The following is a 22,671-nucleotide window of genomic DNA, read 5'->3' on the forward strand; positions in this document are numbered from 1 at the left end:
CAATCATAATCTTAAATGACTGATATCCAGAAATGCACAATTTCCCCATCTCACACATCTGTCTCCCCTCCCCTATATCACTTGGTACTGTTTCCTGTATGTTTATTTACCTGGTCTCTCCCCCATTCTCTTTACATTGACCTTTGCTGTCCTCCCAACTCCTCCACTTCTTTAATGCCACTGTCCCTTCCTTCTCAAATTCATTCATACAGTCACAGCACAGCCTATAGGGCCTTTAGTCCCTCTTTGCCCCGTCTTGCATGGTTATTCATTTCTTCATCACTGTGCTGATAGCTTTATCTGTTAGACAAACATTGTGAGATCAAAATATATTTCTGAGGATGAATGGTTTGATTAAATTCACACTGTGCTTCATGACTGAAACAGGGAAAATTCCAAATATACACTGTGTGTACAAAACATTAGCAACAACTGCTCTTTCCATGACATAGACTGACCAGGTGAATCCAGGTGAAAACTATGATCCCTTATTGATGTCCCCTGTTAAATCCACTTCAATCAGTGTAGATGAAGGGGAGGAAACAGGTTAAATGAGGATTTTTAAGCTTTGAGAAAATTGAGACATGGATTGTGTATGTGTGCCATTCAAAGGGTGAATGGGCAAGACAAAATATTTAGGTGACTTTGAACAGGGCATGGTAATAGGTGCCATGCGCACAGGTTTGTTTGTCAAGAACTGCAACGCTGCTGAGATTTTCATGCTCAACAGTTTGCCGCGTGTATCAAGAATGGTCCACCACCCAACTTGACACAACTGTGGGAACCATTCGAGTCAACCTGGGCCAGCATCCCCGTGGAATGCTTTCGACACCTTGTTGATTCCATGCCTGATGTATTGAGGCTGTTCTGAGGAATGTGTTCTTAATGTTTTGTACACTCAGTGTATATGGCAAACTCTTTCTTTACATCGCTCAAGAGTACTCAAATAACACAAGGGTGATTTCCTTTAGAGGTGCATCACATTTTATCATTTCAGTCTGACCCAATCTGACCCTTCATAAACGTGCAATAGGCCTACATTTATCCTGCTATAGGCTATTTCCTTCTGTTGGTCTCACTGATTTCTAGACAGCCATGGACATCAATTTCTAGGTTGTAGGCCATGCAAGACGGTGTCATTCTAGAAATATACTACAGAAGGTGAGATGACTCACTGGTTTTTGTTTTTTTAAATGTGCATGTGTTGAGTAATTCTACCTTTATCTTATATAATATTGGCACTGTGTCCCGCATGAAGGCCTTTTAACTGAGAATTATCATGACGATCAATATATCTGCATAAAATAAGACTGAGACATGCTTGATGTTTTAGAAGTGTATCAGCCAAGATATTATTATTTCAACACATAAAGTGACCTTACACGTTTCTATGACAAAATATTATGTTAATAAGTACTCAACTCATAAGCCTTTACAGGTGGTAATTAACAATGAACAACACATATATGAAGTAAACTAAAAGTTTTGGAGCATTGATTAATTGTTTTCATAGAGTTGTAAAGAATGCTGAGGTAAAATAGGTGTGAATGATCAAGGTTCAACCAATATAACACTGATTGCAAGTTTCAACGAGTGTCAGGTTATCTGGATACATCTTACCATTAATTTGAACAGGCACCTGTCCTAAAAAAATACATTGGAATGTTTGGAGATTTGGGAGATTTAATAAGGCGGAGAACCTATAAGTTGAATTACCTTGCAAGGTCAAAATGGTTAGAGACAGGTCTCGAAGCCTGGGTTGTTAATGCAGAATAAACATAATAGCCGACCCCAAAACATTCAGCAGCCCACTCGCTCTTACAGTTGATATCTAGAGAAAAGCCTTTGGCACATGGCTTATAACAATTTCGTCTATCTAGAATCAGGCCGGCGCGGGACTCTTACCTGCATCATAGCTTATGCAGGTAAAAACGAAGTAACCATCTGGAATAGAATATCACCGATTTGTGAATATAATATAAATTCCGTTATAGCAAATGTCTAAATATCAGGTAGTCTAAATGATGATGGAAGTAAACATTTATGTTGGTTGTTTAACAATGACCTATTTCTTCACTGTCTCCCGGCCGCAGCCGTTGCAGCAGTGATGCACCCCCATCGGACGGACACACGTTCGTCTTTCAACTATTTCGCAGGCTTCATCTCGGTGAAGATATCTTTCGGTGTGTAGGATAATTTGCCCATTTCCCAACACCGTTCACTCGCGAACAGCAGTGAGTGCTGCATGTCGGCGGTCAGCCTAATATTGACATATAGCCAAATATCAAAATAGGACAAATATACACGTCACACCGCCCGAGCTACATAATAACACGCCTGATTTTGAATGTGCCTTCCTATAAGCGGAACCAGGTTGTCGACAGTGTTCACATTGCATTGTGTCGGAGCGGGGGTTACCCAGAGACCTCAACGACAGAGCGAAAGCAATCCCGGTAGTGACCGGCTGCTCGGGGCTTCTCCAGTTATCGACGAGTTTTAGTCCCTGCCACTACCAGCGGACGTTTGAAGCTATAGGTTCAAACAACTTAAATACAGTGGATTACAGTATTCCAGTTTAAATTTGACTGGTGATCAAAACAATCACACTTAAAACAGCAAGTTCACAGTGAATGAAGCCACAGTGTTTTGTTGAAGGCCTTGTGAAAATGACCGTCGTTCCCTTTCAAAACGGGGCTTCGGCTACTTTGAGTACATTTGGTCGATTTGTGGAATATTCTAACGCCTTATCCAAACAACCTAGGCCAGGGATACTGCCCCTATAGAGTAGGCCTAAGGCATGTCCTGTCACGTCTGAGTTCGCGGTTGCCATTACCTGGTATAATGTTTACGACGATAATGGAGTAAATCATCCTAGCCTATACCATGGAGGCAGAGAACAAGTTGGAGACGATGCTCTGAGTTGGCAGGTTGAGGATGCCACTGAGGTGTTAACTCATGGCAGATGGACAATAATATTATAATAAAATACAGTGTGAAACTAGAATTCACTTTATATGTTTCAAGGGATGCCTTAGCAAAATATAATATGGACCACTGCCTACTGAGACAGGATTTCACCCCAAGAAACATGTGACATGTTTATCATGACACTTGAAGACGTCTTTACATTACCAATTGCACACCTTGAATACCTTTAGACAGGTTTGTTATGGTCTGTACATGTATTTACAAACTTTACTGTACACAATTACTGCCAGCAAAGTTTGGGAGAGTTGACTGTTGCCCTCCATGGCGTAGTACCCTGCCCCCCTTAATGCCCCCTGCTCGCCAGTACGCCTTTGTTATTAATCGCATGGTATCGCACCGCCTTACCTTGCGCTCCAAACTGCCCTCACAAAGCTTGCAAATAGAGCCTTTCACACCGCGACAAGTGATTGCTTGAGACTTGGGGACTTCTGTAGGTGTCACTAATATGAATTTTTGGTAGAATAATTCCGGAGTGAAATTTTGACTTCTCCTCGCGATCTTCCCTCATCGCCCGTTTTCAGAACGCAGCAGCTGGAGATGAAAATCGCGCACACTGGGTCCTAGCGCCGACAGAGGCCTAGAGGTGCATAACAGGTGGTGACCGTAGTCGAGCCTTTTATTATATAATTGTTAATTCCTTTTCAAAACATTGACATCTTTGGAATCATTCTTTTCCAATAACGAATAGGTCTACCACTACAGCCGAACTCTGGTGGCCAAAGTGGTGTTTTGGTCGCATGCTTCCAAGTGTGGGTTTTTCTGAACCATCACTAGATAGCTGATAGAGTGGTAGTCAAATTACAAATATGACAATCGTACTTGTAATATGATGTCATATCATATTATCATATTCCTATATAATATTTGGCTACTGGATATTTCTTCCTGAAAATGATATGTACATTAGGAAAGTTACTAAACTATAACAATACAATAATTGTGCCACTAATTTGGGATTTTCTTCTCCAATTAAATGCATAACACATGACCATCCTGATGATGACGTAAAATATTTTTGGTGTAAAAGCATAGGCCTATTTCGTTATCATAAGGGTTTGTACATGGCTATATACTGGTACTCCCTGTATGTAGCCATGTTATTTTCAACTTCCTATATATAGCCATGTTATTTTCAACTTCCTATATATAGCCATGTTATTTTTTACTCCCTATGTATAGTCATGTTATTTTTTTACTCCCTGTATATAGCCATGTTATTTTCAACTCCCTATGTATAGTCATGTTATTTTTTACTCCCTATGAATAGTCATGTTATTTTTTACTCCCTGTATATAGTCATGTTATTTTCTACTCCCTGTATATATCCATGTTATTTTCTCCTCCCTGTATATAGCCATGTTATTTTCTACTCCCTATATATAGCCATGTTATTTTCTACTCCCTATATATATCCATGTTATTTTCTACTCCCTGTATAAAGCCATGTTATTTTTTACTCCCTGTATATAGCCATGTTATTTTCTACTCCCTATATATAGCCATGTTATTTTCTGCTCCCTATTTTCTACTCCCTATATATAGCCATTTTATTTTCTACTCCCTATGTATAGCCATTACTCGTTATTTTTATTCGTTATTCACTGTGCCACTATTTCATTTTTTAAATGTTTTTAATCTTATCTTTAACTGCATTGTTGGAAAATGACCCGTAAGTAAGCATTTTACTCTTAGTCTACACCTGTTGTCTACGAAGCAATTGATAAATAACATTTGTTTTAGAGTGTTAAATTTCTTCATTTTTTTGGCAAGTTAATATTGCTATTTCCTATATGTCAGCAGTCGAGTGCCCTCGATGTTGCTGTCATGTTTACACTAATTGGCGATTGCACAAAATTGCGATATTACAATGTGCTGCAAAGAGAGGACAGACACTTCGTGAAGTTACTTTGGATTAGAGACCTTACACTCGCTGCAAGTGACTAGAGCGGCAATCGAAGAAGCCAGTCAAGTAGAATGTAGGTAGACAACCAGTTTTACCTCCCGGTAAACGCGAGCCCTTTCGATAGCCTGCGTTCTGGTCACGAGGGTGTCGCACTGCTTTCCTCCACTTGTACAAAACAGGCGACGGAAATGGATAACAGTTTTTCGTACCGTACCAGCACGAGTTGGTCCGACGAACCTGTTGTATAGAGAGCCTGTCAAATGTTCTCAAATTTATACAAACGTTATTATAGGTACATTCACAGTAAAATAAATAACCAAAACCCTCAAATTATTTCTACAGATCCATATCACAACCAATGCATTCCAGACATTCCGGAAACATGATGTCAGTTGAGTCTGTTAAAAGTTTCGGTTTTGCACAACATTGTAAACTAAAAAACTATGGATCCGCCTCAAAGAGAGATACATCGGTGCGGATTAACTTTGGTTTATTATGGGCCAGCATTTTAACGTTCATGCATTGGTTACATTTGGTCATTTTTAGATCGAGTTCACATTTGGTGACTAGTATCCCTTTCTATGCCGCAGGTGGAGCTGGATAAAAGCAGAAATGTAGCTATAATACTAACATGACACAACTCAGCAGTAAACCAAATATCTTGCCATTGCAAATGCAGTTGCACACACGACTGCACTCCCCGCCATTATAGACCATTATAAAACTGAAATTCCACGCTTGTCTTAAAAATGAATATATAAACATCACGTAATATGTCTAACAGTTAAATACAGATAGTATAGATCAAACGATATTCATCGTAATGAGAAACATTAAAAACGGGCAAGACAACTTCATCTATAATACCTTTGCATTTGACCAATGAATTCAGTTGGTTCCATAGTGTAGTGGTTATCACGTCTGCTTTACACGCAGAAGGTCCTGGGTTCGAGCCCCAGTGGAACCACAAGTTTTTGATGACCCAAAGAAAACATTCAATGCTCTATACTGATACCATTTTTGACTGATAGCTTTTTTGCCAATATCAATATCTAAGATCTATTATCTAATGACAATTTAAAACATAATTTTAAAAAATTCTCTGATGTTTACAGATTTATTTGTCAGTCACTAGTCTACATATCAGTTACCAAACCTACTATGTAATACATGACATGACCAAAGGTATGTGGACACCTGCTCGTCAAACATCTCATTTCAAAATCATGGGCATAATGGAGTTGGTCCCCACTTTTCTGCTAGAACAGCTTCCACTCTTCTGGGAATGCTTTCCACTAGATGTTGCAACATTGCTGCTGGGACTCACTTTCATTCAGCCACAAGAACATCAGTGAGGTCGGGCACTGATGTTGGGCGATTAGGCCTGGTTCACAGTCTGCGTTCCGGGCTCTGTGGTCAGGGTCAGGGCTCTGTGCAGACCAGTCAAGTTCATCCACACCAATCTTGACAAACCATTTATGTATGGACCACGCTTTAAACATTGTCATGTTTAAACAGGAAAGGGCCTTGCACAAACTGTTTCCACAAAGAGTTGGAAGCACAGAATCGTCTAGAATGTCATTGTATACTGTAGCGTTAAGATTTCCCTTCACTGGAACTAAGAGGCCTAACTCGAACCATGAAAAACAGCCACAGTCAATTATTCCTCCTCCACCAAACTTTACAGTTGGCACTATGCATTGGGGAAGGTAGTGTTCTCCTGGCATCTGCCAAATCCAGATTCGTCGGTCGGACTGCCAGATGGTGAAGTGTGATTACTCCAGAGAATGCGTTTCCACTGCTCCAGAGTCCAATTGCGGTGAGCTTTACACCACTCCAACCGACGCTTGGCATCTGCTCGGCCATGGAAACTAATTTGATGAAGCTCCCGACAAACAGTTATTGTGTTAACGTTGCTTACAGGGGCAGTTTGGATCCTGTAGTGATGAGTGTTGCAACCGAGGACAGATTATTTTTATGCACTATCTTCTTCAGCACTCGGTGGTCCCGTTCTGTGAGCTTGTGTGGCCTACCACTTTGCGGCTGAGCCGTTGTTGCTCCTAGATGTTTCCACTTCACAATAACAGCACTTATAGTTGATCGGGGCAGCTCTAGCAGGGCAAAAATTTGACAAAATGACTTGTTGGAAAGGTGGCATCCTATGATGGTACCACGTTGAAAGTAACTGAGCTCTTCAATAAGGCCATTCTACTGTCAATGTTTGTCTATGGAGATTGCATGGCTGTGTGCTCAATTTTATACACCTGTCAACAATGGGTGAGGCTAAAATAGCCAAATCCACTCATTTAAAGGGGTGTCCACATACACTACATGGCCAAAAGTATCTCGATAACAAACAAGCTGCCTATTGTAAACTGCATTGTATTAAACTCTTGATTCACGATGAAATCGTTAATCATCGCAATTTATCTGATAAATGACACCTAAGATGTCCAGGTAGGCGACATATTTCAGAATGTAACATGAAATCTGTCATATGGCATAATACTGTAAATATCATGAGGTCAAGCTTTGACCTTGTGATATTTTAAAACAAACTGATAGCCTACTCACATCTCGTCTGTCCAGTGTGACCAATGTTTCTTCACTCCAGGTGTTTTGTTGCATTGCTGCAGTCCAGGTAACCTGCACTGAACAGAAATGCTGTTGTCAATTATTTCGCAAGAGACCACCACATTAATAGCAATTAAAGTTGTAAATTATTGTCACACAATTATTGTCATCTCAAATATGCTTGAAAATATGTTTAATTTCAAGAGGGAGAATACCCTATTACAAAGTTTTAGCAACAATAACATTATACTCAAAGTAATGTATAAGATTGTGGTAGTATAACTGTTTTTCCAATAGATAGAAAGTACCAGTAGTTACAATAATTGAATCCTTGTGGACTAAAATAAACAACCAATGTCATGATCAAACAATGTTTGTTTTTCATCTTGTTTCATCATGTTTTTCATCTTCAAATGATGGCGCAGGTGATGACTGCCGTCTTATCGGCTCTTAACCAACCATGCTATTTTTTGCATATTTTTTTGCGTTGTTCGTAACTTGTTTTGTACATAATGTTGCTGCTACTGTCGCTTATGACTGAAAAGAGCTTCTAGACATCAGAACTGCGATTACTCACCTCAGATTAGACAAAGAGTTATTCTTCAATGAGTCGGACGGGAGAGATATACTACAGACACCCGACCAAGCCCAGATCCCCGTCATTCACTGGAGAAGGAAACAGAGATTTGGCGGAAAAAGATCAGGGTGCCATGTGAGGATCAGGCGACGAGTGGCTAATCTGCCTTTGCCTTCTGTCCTGCTAGCTAACGTACAATCGCTGGAAAATAAATGGGATGAACTAAAAACACTGATATACTACCAACGGGACATTAAAAACTGTAATATCTTATGTTTCACCGAGTTGTGGCCGAATGGCAAACATTAAGAACATACAGCTGACGGGTTATACACTCTATCGGCAAGATAGAACAGCAGCCTCTGCTAAGACATGGGGCAGGGGCCTATGGATATATGTAAACAACAGCTGGTGCACGATATCTAAGGAAGTCTCAAGGTTTTGCTCGCCTGAGGTAGAGTACCTCATGATAAGCTGTAGACCACACTATCTACCTAGAGACTTTTCAACTGTATTTTTAGTAGCTGTCTACATACCACCGTAGACCGATGCTGGCACTAAAACCGCACTCAATGAGCTTTTATACAACCATAAGCAAAGAGGAAAACGCCTAGTGGCCGGGGACTTTAATGCAGGGAAACTAAAATCAGTTTTACCTCATTTCTAGCAGCATGTTAAATGTGCAACCAGAGGGAAAACAATTCTAGACCACCTTTACTCCACACACAGACGTGTACAAAGCTCTCCCTCGCCCTCCATTTGGCAAATCTGACCATAATTCTATCCTCCTGATTCCTGCTTACAAGCAAAAATTAAAGTAGGAGGCGCCAGTGACTCGGTCTATAAAAAAGTGGTCAGAGATGAAGCAGATGCTAAACTACAGGACTGTTTTACTAGCACAGACTGGAAAATGTTCCAGGATTCTTCCGATGGCATTAAGGGGTACACCACATCAGTCACTGGCTTTATCAATAAGTGCATCGAGGACATCGTCCCCACAGTGACTGTACGTACATACCCCAACCAGAAGCCATGAATTACAGGCAACAACACCATAATGCCCTCAAAGGACCCTGGGACTAAACACCTCCCTCTGCAACTGGATGCTGGACTTCTTGAAGAGCTGCCCACAGGTGTTAAGGGTAGGTAACAACACATCCGCCACGCTGATCCTCAACACGGGGGCCCCTCATGGGGTGCGTGCTCAGTTCAATCCTGTACTCCCTGTTCACTTATGACTGCACGGCCAGGCACGACTCCAACACCATCATTAAGTTTGCTGATGAAACAACAGTGGTAGGCCTGATCACTGACAACGATGGGACAGCCTATAGGGAGGTGGTCTGAGACCTGACCGTGTGGTGCAAGGACAACAACCTTTGTTGTTATTTACTGCTGCTCTTGAATTACTTGTTATTCTTATCCCTTACCCTTTTTTTTAAGGTATTTTTTTAAAACTGCATTGTTGGATAAGGGTTTGTAAAGTAAGCATTTCACTGTAAGGTCTACGCCTGTTTTATTCAGTGCATGTGACAAATACAATTTGATTTGATCTTGTTAGTTAGCACCCCCTACTGTTAAATCGGTTCTTTACAGGGTCCCAGGGCTTTCCAAGAGGTGAGGTAAGGAAGGATACAGCACTTTCTCAGGGCTTTCTTGTAATACAGATTTGAGAACCCACTTCTAGCTGATGCAGGATGATATACTTACCAATTTTGCTAACCACAATGCACATTCTCAAAGACTTTCTCCCCTCCGCCCTAATAAATGTTATTCCATAATTAGTATAGCACATGACTAAACACTGACTTCACATTCAATCGTTGAATTTGATAAATCCTGCAGGTAGTGACCAATTCTCCATTGTCAGGCATTTCTAAAATAATTTAGGGAATAAACAAACTATGAGGACATCATTTTAAAAAGCCAGCCATTCATAAACTAAGCTCAACCCAAGTTAACATGTTTGCCCCTTTACAAAATTAAAAATTAAACAATGACTGAAACTAGCTTGCAAACTGCTAATAACATATTTGCCACTGTCTGATACAGTAACGTTACTGTTAGTGTGATACTGACAGCTAGTGGTAGTCTGGCACTGTACTAGGCACTGTACTAGCCAGTCCACGTGGAGAAACCATCTAATAATTCAAAAGGTAAACTAATCTAGGCTAGCTTGTTTGCAAAATTGGAATTAGATACATATTGCTAGGTGTAGAATAGTTGACACAAGTGTTGAACTTAAATTATCACTTCAAGCTCCTTGTCTCTACTAGGAAGTTAGTTAGATAACGTTACCCCAAAGATTAGAATAACTTTCATCTGTGATTTGACTGTAACAGTGTAAATTAACGTTAACAAGTTAGCTTGTCAGGACTAAGCTAGATAACATATGCCTACACATATCATTCGTTTCAACTTTAGCTACTTACCATATAATAACATCTATACATTCTGTGTTCGCACACTTGACTTGTTTAGCTAGCTACATAAACACTTGCATGAAGCAGTTAATAAAAAAATATTCGACACCAGAGGTCTGAACTAAAACTTTCGTGCGCATGCAAAACGTTACGCACTGCAACAAACGACGCCCCCTAGTGGACAACGAGACCTCGGTGTTTTCCCCGCCAAATGTGAAGTCATGTATGCAAATGTAGGAGTAAGATATTTGCGTTTATACAGTACGTTTATTGAAATCGTTTATTTTATGTGGACAACATTGGAAACCTTTAGCTCCTTTCATTCATTATATCAATGACTCCTCACTGCAAGGAGAAATGAAGTATGCGTTTGAAAATAGGTATTCAAACGAGGCCCACTCATAAACCGGATGGTGTTACACTTTAAAGTGTAGAATTTCCTTTTGCTACACCGTTATCATTCCCGAAAATGGCGACTTTAGCAGCTGCTGCTGTTGTTGCTGCCGCTGGCAGAGATCCCGCTGTTGACCGTTCATTGCGCTCTGTCTTTGGTACGTTTATTTATAGAGTAATACTAGTTGTTTCAAAGGTGTGTATATATGCCGGAGAATAAGTTTGTACTTATATGACCGCTAGTCCAGCGAGCTGGCTAGTTCGCAAAACGCGCCACTGTAGCGTTAGCTAGCTTCCTTTAGCCAACGCGTTTTCACTGAAATGTTTCCAAGATCTGTATCAACATTATTTTTATAGTATGCCTCACGTTTGCTAAACTATTAATCTCTGTCAGTATCACGAAACCTAAGCCAGAATCAGGGTTGACGGGAGACGTTGACATATGGCGATTCCTCTAAACCCATAATCTAGTTCACAACTGTGGTTTACTATACATGTAAGGTAATCAGTCAATTAAAATGAATTCATTAGGCCCCAATCTCAGGATTGCACATTACTGGGCAGGGGCATAGCCATGGGTGGGCCTGGGAAGGCATAGCCATGGGTGGGCCTGGGAAGGCATAGGTCCACCAACTGTGGAGCCAGTCCCAGCCAATCAGAATTAGTTTTTCTCCACAAGGGCTTTATTACAGACATAAATACTCCTCAATTTATTCAGCTGTCCTGGTGGCTGGTCTCAGACGATCCCGCAGGTGAAGAAGCTGGATGTGGAGGTCCTGGGCTGGCATGGTCACACGCGTGGTCTGTGGTTTTTAGTCCGGTTGGATATACTGCCAAATTCTCTAAATTGACATTGGAGATGGCTTATGGTAGAGAAATTAACATTAAATTCTGTGGCACAGCTCTGGTGGATATTCCTGCAGCCAGTATGTCAATTGCACACTCCCTCAACTTGAGACATCTCTGGCGTTGTGACAAAACTGCACATTTTAGTGGCCTTTCATTGACTCCTGCATAATGTGCACCTGTGTAATGACCATGCTGTTTAATCATCTTCTTGATATGACACACCTGTCAGGTGGATGGCTTATGTTGGCAAATGAGAAATGTTCACGAACAGGGATGTAAACAAATTTGAGCAAAATAAGCTTTTTGTGCATATGGAACATTTTTTTCAGAGATTTTATTTCAGCTCATTAAACATAGCAACAACACTTTCTTGTTTATTTTTGTTCAGTATAGTTAGTTTGCTAACACAGGTTTACACTTAGCTAGCTATGTGTATAGCTAGTTAGTTATATATCTTGCTAATAGTGTCATAATAGTCTTGGTCATAATTATATCACATAGCTAGCAGTGCTGTCTGCAGCAGGTGCTTAGCTAGCTAGCTAATTTGCTGTTGTTTCACAGACAACAGTAATGGGAACTAACAGGTCTGGCGCTTCCAAAATCGTTAACTAGCCAAAGCCCTGCGATCCAGGCTGTGTACGCATTTTTTTTCAGTTAACATATATTGTTATCTATGTACCAAGGATTCTTGAATTCTATAAGTTTCTCCACAACTCAGTCAAATTGCTGACTGGAACTCTTACTCAATTTCCCAGTGGGAAACATTCCATATGAGGCCACAGAGGAGCAACTGAAAGACATTTTTTCAGAAGTCGGTCTCGTTGTCAGCTTTCGGTAAGTGAGTAGTCTTAAAGTGTCACTCTGTCTCCTTTTTACCCCATTAAACACCAGATTTAGCCCCCAAAATATATTTACCAGCTTTCTGGTTGACCTATTTCTGAGAAACTTCCCATCACCGAAGGAGAATCTATAACCTGGAAGGCCTTACCAGTCGGTATGGGTTGTATAATGTGTACAGTAAAATAAAAGTTGAGATCAGCATTTTATGAAGTGGGCGCTCACAAGTCCTGGTTCTCCGTAGTAGTTGCCAGGCGAGATTAATGCGATATCCCAGATTTTTGTAAACTCTGGAAATGTTGGATATAAATGCTTATTTTCACACATGTTGTAACCTGTACCAAATGGTAAGGCATTCGGGATGGTAATTTGCCTTCTGTGACAGGAAAAGTTTATCGGAAGTAGGTAAACCAAAGAGCTGGTAAATGTTTTTGGGGATACAGGACCTAGCCTTCAGCGACATGAGCCCAGGTCTCCACGGAGGGAAGGGGCGAGCTTTTATGATACATGTGAAAATGGTTTGTAAGCCAAGACTTTCTTCTAGGTTGGTGTATGATAGGGAGACAGGCAAGCCGAAGGGATATGGCTTCTGTGAGTATCAGGACCAGGAGACGGCCCTCAGTGCCATGCGGAACCTGAACGGAAGAGAGTTCAGCGGCCGGGCTCTCCGTGTCGACAATGCTGCTAGTGAGAAAAACAAAGAGGAGCTCAAGAGTAAGTATCCACGGTTGCGTGCTATTAACCACACTGCAGTGCACTATTAACCACAAAGAGAATTTGTAGAGCGGATGGGCCATGTTTTGCTGCTCAATAATTGATAGAGATGTTAGCTTTCAGCACGACTCTTAAGACATATCTTCTGTTGTCGTCCCCCAGGTTTGGGGACAGGAGCCCCCATTATTGAGTCTCCCTACGGGGACAACATCATGCCAGACGAGGCTCCAGAGTCTATTAGCAGAGCTGTGGCCAGTTTGCCCCCAGAGCAGATGTTTGAGCTCATGAAACAGATGAAGGTGAGTCCGTTCTCTCTATAGACTCTATGCACAGTGACTGCTGCTGTTTTCCCAGGATCCTTGTATTGAGATTGTATATAATCACATTATAGCAGGATAGTTAATGCTCAGACGATAATTTGTGGATAATCCAAAGACAAATTAATTGGAATACATTGGACTCACATTGTGGTGTAATTACCCCCTCCAGCTGTGTGTGCAAAACAGTCCCCAGGAGGCCAGGAACATGCTGTTGCAGAACCCCCAGCTGGCCTTTGCTTTGCTGCAGGCCCAGGTTGTCATGAGGATCGTAGACCCTGAGATTGCCCTGGTGAGACTTGGTTATTCTGAAGTATTGTTTGGCTTGGGTTAGGTGGAAGCACCAGTGTTGTGGATGTCTTACTGATTTTAGAGCATAGCTGGTCAGAGGCTTTTCTCTTTGAGCATGAAAACATTCAGAGCTGATATTGGTCGCACATGTTCTCGTCGAGAGAGGTGTCAACGTGTAACCTGAATGTTCCTTTGTTTGTTTGACCCCTGCTGCAGAAAATGCTTCACCGTCAAACCCCAGTGCAGCCATTGGTTCCCAACAGTCAAGCTGGGCCAGTGCCAGTGGCCAACCAGCCTATTCCCCCAGCCAATGCTCCAGTCTCCCAGTCACAGCCCATGGTGAATCCACTTTGCAGACACCTTCACACACTGGAATAGAATTTAGATCAACTTAGGTCATCTGGCTGTTTTCTACATCTATTAGATCAACCTACATAATCTCTAAAGCTAAATCTAGGATCCACATTTAATATTTATTTTTTGATAATTGTTACATGATGCATGTCTGCTGTTCCCTGTGCTAATGTCTGGTTGTGTTTGCTGGTCAGCCGGGCATGCACATGAACGGAGCTCCTCAGATGATGCAGCCCCCTCCTATGGGTGGGGGACCTGGGCCCATGCCAGGACAGGGACCAGTGGGACCACCAGGTAAGGAGACACACACACACAGCCTCTCTGTATCTGGAAGTCAAAGGAGCACCCCTGTTGTGCTTCCCTTTGCCATTTCACCCCAGGCGGGATACAGCCACATATGAGAATTCCTCAGGGAGGTCCCGTTCTTATCGATAGGTGACAAGGTAACATACCTGTGTCTACAATTCAGCTTTTTTTGGGGGGGGGGGGGGTCACCATCCACCCACCCATCCATTCCTGGTCAGTGGTCCCAGTGCTTCAATTTAAATATTTTCCAATTTAAGTCTTCGCTTTATCACATTTTGCCCTCTGATTTTATTTTCATGTCTTCCTTTTCTCCATTGCTCTTTGTTGACACTAGGTGGCAGTGGGAACTAGTGGTTGAAGAGCTTCAGGACTGGGGTTAACTATGCTTATAGCATTGCCGTTAGAAGCATAACGTAATGGATCAGATATGATTGTCCAACTATGTAGATATCAATGAGACTTTTTTTTGGGGGGGGGGGGTGTACTGAGGTATATTTATTTCTGCAATATATTTGTTTAACATTTTCACCACAAAATGCACCTCATCCACTTCAGCCATCCATATCAGTTACAATTTAGTGCTGCTCTCTGTATGCTCTGAACTGTTGCTATGAAGTCTGGTCTTCTCTCTGTCAGTGTGACATGTGATGGTGTGCTCCTATGTGTTGCTGCTTTGCTCTCTGAGTTGTGTGTCTCCTGTTCTTTTCACTTAATGCTGGCTCAGGAAACCTCCAGCACTCACCCGTAGGATCATCTGGGCAGGCTGCTATCGAGCGACCTCAAGGTATCACCCTAACCCTAGGCTCCGGCCTGCCTCCCGAGACTCCAGCCAGGCCAACAGGGCTGTTATGATCTGGCTACAGCCTGACGACTGGGGCTGGAGTGCTCTTATGTCTTATATTTGCTATGTAAAACACAAGGAACTTTTGAGGGCAGAAGTTGAACGTCAAACTTGAGGAACATCTCATAAGAGCAGTAGTTGAGTAGGCGTCCTGTCAGAATAAATGCATTTAGGTCATTTATAAATGTTTTATTAATCTGACTGGTCATGCATAGAACTGTTGCGGTGACCGTATTACCACCACAACGGCTGTCATGAAGGCAATCAAATTCCACTTGACCGTTTAGTCACAGTGATTAGGCATCTCCAAGCTCTGATGCTGCTGGACATTAGTAGCATACCAAACTTGCTAACTGGCTGGTACTCAGCACCCCTGTCTCTCTAATCACTCCGACGTCAATGCAAATGTAATCGAAAATCTAATCAATCGCTTGATGAGAGCCCATGAGCTCATGTGGCGCAACATTTTTATATGCTATGCAATTGCATGAGAAAACAGAGTGATGGCCTCTAGTAAAGAGAGGAGGATCCCATCAGCTTTCTATAGGCTTTAATATATTTATTTATCAACTTTCCTAATATTAAGCACATTGCTTATTTTCATGATTATGAACCACAGGAAAAGCATCCTCCATTCGCTATTTAAGTCCATTTTCCGCTGCCCCTGTTTTGATACAGGTGCATAATGGTCCATTTTATTTTTTTAAAATTAGAAAATATATATAATTCACACGTGTATATGTAAAGACAAGATTCAATCACGATTAGTCTGAGGGGTGACAATATTAGCCTATCACGTGTGAATTATATATTATCACCTATGAATGATGCCCATCATAAGAAACAATGCCCTTAAAAAAATACAAAAAAACCAGATTTAAATAAATGTATAAAAAAATCTTCCGAATCATAGTTGCACACCTCATGTAGCCTAAACCATGGGCCTTTGGTTAAGGTTTGTATCACGACAAAAGTGGCCAGAAAACGTCTTAAAATTAAGCACTTTCGGCTTTACACCCCTTGTAAAGCGGATTAACTGGCATACATAAACAGCGCGTGAGTTTAAAGTTTGGGGAATATAATTTTCACCATTAAAAATGCACCTTTTTATAATAAAAACATTATATGCATAATTGCATTTGCGGTCACTTTTGATAATGGTATTTTCCTGCTAATGGAATATTCGCGTTTATAGCCTACTACCATGTGCGTTTATAATGTGAAGAAATAGCCTAATAGTTTATCAACATTTTTAAGCTAAACGTTCTGATCTGTTGCGTCACCCACATTACGTAAAAAAGGTTTTTGGATGCTAGTGGTTGTATTAATTTGGGATCAATCGCATCCTACAACTGTCCCAGACTATGTTTGGAATATTTATTTATTGCACAGAATAGGTCGACTTTTTTGTATTATGGGGGATAGTAGATTGACATAGGCTAGTGCTTTTGCTGTTCGTTAGGCCTGCCGGTGTTGGCTGACAAAGGAAATGTGGAGGAAATGTGGACAGTTCTTCCAAAATCTTCTATATGCACCTCGGAATTGGATAAGGACACGCGCAGTTGCGTCCCTGATGTCTGTCATTTGTAGCCTGTGAGAAAGACCCGATCGATCACGCGAAGGAGAGCGATGTGAGTGAGAGGTGATTCGGAACAGGGAGAAGGACACTGCGGCCACTGGCGGCAAAAGTAATGCTTTTTTGGGGGGGGTGTATTACGGCCAAAAGGGGATGCCGCAGCGAACTTCTAGGCGTTATCAAGTGCTTGTCAGATTGTGAATGAGAGACTGATGTAGTTTGTACACCCTGCCCCCAAAAAACTAAGTGGAGCCCATGCCTTTCAAGCGACCTTTTCCAAATCCTCATGAGTCGCATCATGCAGCCTTACAATGTATAAAACAACGTAAATGTATAGCGCAACTAAAGTTACATGAATACCTTTAAATTAAGCATATATGAGTACCTATTTCTTTGTTAACCACTCAACACAGAATAGCACATCGCACTCCCTCAAATCATTTTGGAGAAAATATCCTTTCTATTTTATTCAGCTTTGTTCAATTGTGTTCTTCATACTATAAAATACTATAAAATAATGGCATGGAATTCTAAGCAAATATTGTCTACTAAATTAACTAGTGTGTGCCATAACCAGATCAGGGCCTAACGTAAGGACAACTGAGTATGCTATTCTGTTCTTCTGAAATAGACTACATTTTCTTCATATCATGTTTCTTTAGACCTGTCTAAAATAATGGATTTATTGTGATGGTGTAGGCTATATTACATGGATTTATTAGACTTTTTAAAATGTAGATGTTCCAAAGATCTGTATCGGTGGCTTGTAGGTTGTGTAGATGCTAAATATTATGTTAATTAACTGCCACAACCATAGTCATGCATACAATTACAGAAATATGGGTTTGCTTCAGGCTAACAATACCCATTGTTATAAAAACCTGTCATGTCATAGTTTGGGAGATGCGTTTGGTGCAACCGCAAATTCTGACTGATTACAAGGGTGATTAATGACTTGAGTGATTGCTGTAGTTGCACAATGTTCCTAAGAAGGCCCGTATGAACAAATATACATTCCATTTGGAGGAATAGGATTAATGCATTTCTTCTAGCACGTATTTGTGTTGTAGACGTTGACCTGCTGTTTTTGTAATTGCATGAGGACACCCCCGTGGTCTGTCTTATGTCACTAACGCATCTTCTGTTGACGTGACCAGACGTACAAGTAGGCAAACCACTTGAATGCAGATCATTTTCAAAGATGTGCCGTGCTCCTTTTGTGCGAGACCTCCCTCTTTGGTAGAGTACTACCCTGTTCCGCTGTCCCTCGGTCCTCTCCCTGTCTGTGGTGTGATGATGAGCGGTGTCGCTGCTGTGGTTAGTGTGACCTGTAGTGTCTGTGTCTGTCTGTAGTGTGAACTATGGGAGGGATGTGATATGACCATAGAATGAAGCATTACGGTGTAGTGAGTGATGTCGTGTGGTGTCCTTCGTACATGTCTGTTTGACTGATGTGTGTTCTCCCCTCAGGACCAGGTGGTATCCCTCCCAGAGGCCTGCTTGGTGATGGCCCCAATGACCCCAGAGGAGGAACCCTGCTCTCTGTTACAGGAGAGGTCATCGAACCCAGGTGAGGGAAGAGTAGGGCTGTGGCATCCTTATGCTGGTCGTCCTTATGCTGGTCGTCCTTATGCTGGTCGTCCTTATGCTAGTCGTCCTTATGCTAGTCCCTATCTGGCTATGCCATATGGCTGTAGGCTACACTAGTTCATTTAGCAGGCAAGAATTCCAGTGGCATTTTATAGTAACAACAATAAAATTGAACATAGTGTGCACATGCGTCTATTCTGTGTTGTGATTAACAAAGAAACAGGTCCACCATCATGCTAAATGTATAGTTACTTATTTAACTTTAGTTGTGATATGTTTTGATTCCTAATACATTATAAGGCTGCATGTTTCAACGAATGGTGATTTTGAAAAAAGTGTCATGAAAGGAAAGCACTTCGCACTGTTTCTTTTGAAGGCTGCACACACTACATCAGTCTCTCATTCACAATCTGACAAGCACTTGATAATATTCCCACGTAGTATTCTCAATTTTAATCTGGTCTTTACATTAGCCAACTAATGTGTGGAATTATTTTAGATTTAGTGGCCAACCTCTTAAAAAAAAAAAAAAGAGTATAGCCTGCACTCGAATAGAGGATACCTGCAGTTACTTTTTCAATATGCCAGGTAGGCTACACCGTTTTGTCATTCTGAATGTAATAAATATAGCAGCATGAGAAAGCTGGGATCCACTTATTATATAGTGGCTAGTCTAAACTTTTCACATGCGTTTGCCCAATGACTGGCTTATAAGCACACATTTCACTAGGCTCTGTAGGCCATGGGCTCTCAATTGGGATCTGGTACGTTCAAGACATCTGGAAAAATAAGAGGTAAGATCCTGACTCCTGTGATCTTCAGGTCAGAGCTATAGAAAGAGGCCCGAGTTCCCAAGTTGAAATTCCGAGTTGGATGACCCCAGTTGTCTGGAACGCACTGAAGTCTGAGATTTCCTAGTTGTTTTGAAAGCAGCCTAATGTCCATTGCTCGTGTTTCTTGACCCAAGCAAGCCTCATGAGAGCTAATTTCATCATAGCGCTTTATGGTTTTTGCGACTGCATTTGAAGGAAACATTCAAAGTTCATGTCTTAAAGTAATGATGGACTGTCATTTATCTTTGCTTATTTGAGATGTTCTTGCCATAATATGGACTTGGTATTTTACCAAATAGGGCTATCTTCTGTATACCACCCCTATCTTGTCACAACACAACTGATTGGCTCAAATGCATTACAAAGGAAAGAAATTCCACAAATTAACTTTTAAGAAGGCACACCTGTTAATTGAAATGCATTCCAGGTGACCATGAAGTTTGTTGAGAGAATGTCAAGAGTGTTCAAAGCTGTCTTCAAGGCAAAGGGTGGCTATTTTAAGAATCTCAAGTATAAAATATATTTAGATTTGTTTAACACTTTCTTTTGTTACCACATGATTCCATATTTGGTGTTTCATAGTTTTGATGTATTCACTATTATTCTACAATATATACAAATAAAGAAAATCCTTGAATGAGTAGGTGTGTCCAAACTTTGGACTGGTACTGTAAGTATTCCCACCAGAGTCAATACTTTGTATACTGAACAAAAATATTAACGCAACATGTAACAATTTCAATGATTTTACTAATTTACAGTTCATATAAGGAAATCAGTCAATTGACACTTTTGACTGGTACTGTATGTAGTAGGTCTAGCCTATAGAAAGCTGATGGATTTAATAGAGGTCATCAAAACTCTGTTTTCTCATGCCATTGCAGAGCATAGCCTATAGAAATGTTTCACAACAGGAACACTTTATTCCATGCATCAACTAGCTGAGGTGCTGGCTCTCGCTGTGCAACAGGTTATTATTCTGAATGCCAGGGCTCTCATGTTTTGATTTGATTTTCAATTTAATTTGTATTGAAGTCGGTGATTAGAGAGACAATAGAGCGCTGAGTACCGGCGGTAATATGGTCACCATAACAGCCCTAGGGAAAAGCCTTAGACTCAGAAGCACCATTGTGTAGTTCGTCATTTGATTGAATCTGTTGCATTCTTATAGCACCTCTCAATGTCTGAATTACTCTTATTCCGTGTTCTTTGTGTCCAGTCGAGGAGGAGGCTTCATCGGGGCCCCCCCACCACACCAGGGGCCCCCCATGCACATGAACCAGATGGTTGGAGGGCCTCCTCTGGACATGAGGCCGCCCCATGACATGAGAGGACCCCCCATGGGTGAACCCAGAGGCATGATGGGAGAGCCCCGGGGACCCCCCATGGGTGAACCCAGAGGGATGATGGGAGAGCCCCGGGGACCCCCCATGGGTGAACCCAGAGGGATGATGGGAGAGCCCCGGGGACCCCCCATGGGTGAACCCAGGGGCATGATGGGAGAGCCCCGGGGACCCCCCATGGGTGAATCCAGGGGCATGATGGGAGAGCCCCGGGGACCCCCCATGGGTGAATCCAGGGGCATGATGGGAGAGCCCCGGGGACCCCCCATGGGTGAACCCAGGGGCATGATGGGAGAGCCCCGGGGACCCCCCATGATGGAACAGCGGGGACCCCCCATGATGGAGCCCAGGGGACCCCCCATGGAGAACAGAGGTAACCAAATCACAGTATTATCAAGTCCAATTAATTTCTTATTTTTTCTCTCTCTCTTAGCAGACATTTTATAAGATGCATTTTTGCCATCATTTAGAACTATGTACAAAAACAGGTTGACAAGCGCCTGTGCTTAGACTAGTTAGGTCTGATCAGCAATGAATGAGTAACCTGGTAAGGAATGGCTGTTTTTTCTCAAGGTCGGGACCCCCGAGCGGTGGACCCCCGTGGACCAGTGTCGGGCCAGAGGGTTCCCACTGCACAAGGAATGCAGGGCCCCTCCCCTCACTCCATGAATACTAATGCCCCTCCACCTGCCAGACCGGTACAGCCTACCTACAGCTAAGTCTTTACTACATTAGATGCTATGTCAATGAAAACTGCTCTAATAACTGTTTGTTCAGGGTCCTGGTGTACCACAGTCCGGAGGTAGCTTCAGCCCAGGGCAAAGCCAGGTGACCTCACAGGACCATGAGAAGGTGGGTGTGGCTTGTCACTGGTTCACAATGACATCAAAATGCCTGGATAGATGGTAAAAGATAATGGCTGATTGTCTGCTGTCTAGAGAAACTGGACTATCAAGATTGACAAGGTCTGCACTACATTCTGTAGTTATTCCATGGGGGAAAAATCTGAACATTTTCACTGTAAACTAGTTTTAGCTGATAACTATTTTTATAGATTGGACTTTCCATCTCCATCATGCTTTTTGTGGTCTTTTGTTTTCACATTACTGTTATCTGATCTGAGAGCAGTGTGGTTCACCAGTCTGTTTATGATGTTCTTCAGGCCGCCTTGATCATGCAAGTGCTGCAGCTGACCCCAGAACAGATCGCCATGCTGCCCCCAGAACAGAGGCAGAGCATTCTTGTCCTCAAAGAGCAGATCCTGAAGACAACCGGGGCACCCTGAATACCCCCACACCCATAGGCTCAAGGTAACACATAGATGTAATGTTGCAGAACGTTCAGATGGAACTGTATGATGTAGAACATATATGATAGACAGGGCATTGTGGCAGCGCTAGTCGTTGCATTTCTATCTGAACTATTCAGAACAATTTTACGTCACTGAATATACCATTGGGTTCTCAAGTGAGATAATTCCCCTTTTCCATGACGAGTGATGCGAGATTCCATTTTCCTTGATTTAAGCGGTCTGTCTTCTCAGTGGAGATGTCAGCATGTTTTGCATTGTGGCTCAGTTGTGGAACACCCTCTAATTAATCTACACATGATCTCCCTGGAGAATACTGACCCTTCCTGGTTGTGTTTTCAAGACTGTCACAGGACCCCGACACCCCTGCCCCCTGTAACCTCGACGTTGGCTTGATCAGAACACGTCACCTCACTTCAAACATTTTGGGGATGGTTTTTGTATTATATGGTCTTTTTTTTTTTAAATGGACGTTTAAAGTGTTAGTGATTTGAAGAATGTCTGTTATTCTTTTGAAGGGGAACACTTCATAGTCAGTTCAACTGAGAGAAGCGTTGCTGGATGTTACGTGATGCCCAACCCTTTTCATTTTGTGGCTGGAACCTGTTGCCTGTCTGGATATTTGTTCAATTAAATAAACATTTCAATAGAAA

The 22,671-nt window shown here is 41.9% G+C and overlaps 2 protein-coding genes and 1 non-coding gene across 16 annotated transcripts in view; 2 read left to right on the forward strand and 1 right to left on the reverse strand.

The window, feature by feature from the left end:
• LOC110504930 (BCL-6 corepressor-like protein 1) overlaps positions 1 to 10,648 on the reverse strand; it is a 29,654-nt gene extending 19,006 nt beyond the window's left edge. For 6 of the 11 annotated variants that reach the window (XR_016491622.1, XR_005041155.2, XM_090219587.1 and 3 more), the window contains exons 1-3: positions 10,475 to 10,648; positions 8,043 to 8,131; positions 7,466 to 7,537 (exon numbers count right to left, since the gene is read on the reverse strand). Coding sequence is in view for 4 of the 11 variants with exons in the window: in XM_090219587.1 (XP_090075713.1) it covers positions 7,466 to 7,537; positions 8,043 to 8,128 (158 nt within the window). In the remaining 7 variants the exon portion in view is untranslated. Of the gene's footprint in view, positions 1 to 3,333; positions 3,560 to 7,465; positions 7,543 to 8,042; positions 8,132 to 10,474 lie in introns of those variants that run through there. The other 5 variants (XM_090219590.1, XM_090219589.1, XM_036969912.2 and 2 more) reach the window with 3 other exon arrangements.
• Positions 5,786 to 5,858, forward strand: trnav-uac (transfer RNA valine (anticodon UAC)). The gene has a single exon. It is a non-coding gene; the product is annotated as a tRNA-Val (tRNA).
• On the forward strand, positions 10,645 to 22,671 carry LOC110504931 (cleavage stimulation factor subunit 2). 4 transcript variants are annotated; one of them, XM_021583808.3, is made up of 14 exons: positions 10,652 to 11,016; positions 12,463 to 12,541; positions 13,089 to 13,258; positions 13,421 to 13,557; positions 13,748 to 13,867; positions 14,083 to 14,205; positions 14,415 to 14,514; positions 15,251 to 15,310; positions 18,414 to 18,513; positions 20,586 to 21,082; positions 21,283 to 21,407; positions 21,487 to 21,561; positions 21,872 to 22,019; positions 22,362 to 22,671. In XM_021583808.3, exons 1-13 carry the CDS (start codon positions 10,935 to 10,937, stop codon positions 21,992 to 21,994), a joined length of 1,791 nt encoding a protein of 596 aa, XP_021439483.1. In that variant the 5' UTR covers positions 10,652 to 10,934; the 3' UTR covers positions 21,995 to 22,019; positions 22,362 to 22,671. The 4 variants fall into 4 exon arrangements, with proteins under 4 accessions (XP_021439486.1, XP_021439483.1, XP_021439485.1 ...); XM_021583810.3 differs by having other exon boundaries at positions 22,537 to 22,671; XM_021583811.3 differs by lacking the exon at positions 15,251 to 15,310 and having other exon boundaries at positions 10,645 to 11,016.

Source organism: Oncorhynchus mykiss, chromosome 25, assembly GCF_057628025.1.
Source record: "Oncorhynchus mykiss isolate SJ-2025 chromosome 25, ASM5762802v1, whole genome shotgun sequence".
Classification (NCBI taxonomy): domain Eukaryota; kingdom Metazoa; phylum Chordata; class Actinopteri; order Salmoniformes; family Salmonidae; genus Oncorhynchus; species Oncorhynchus mykiss.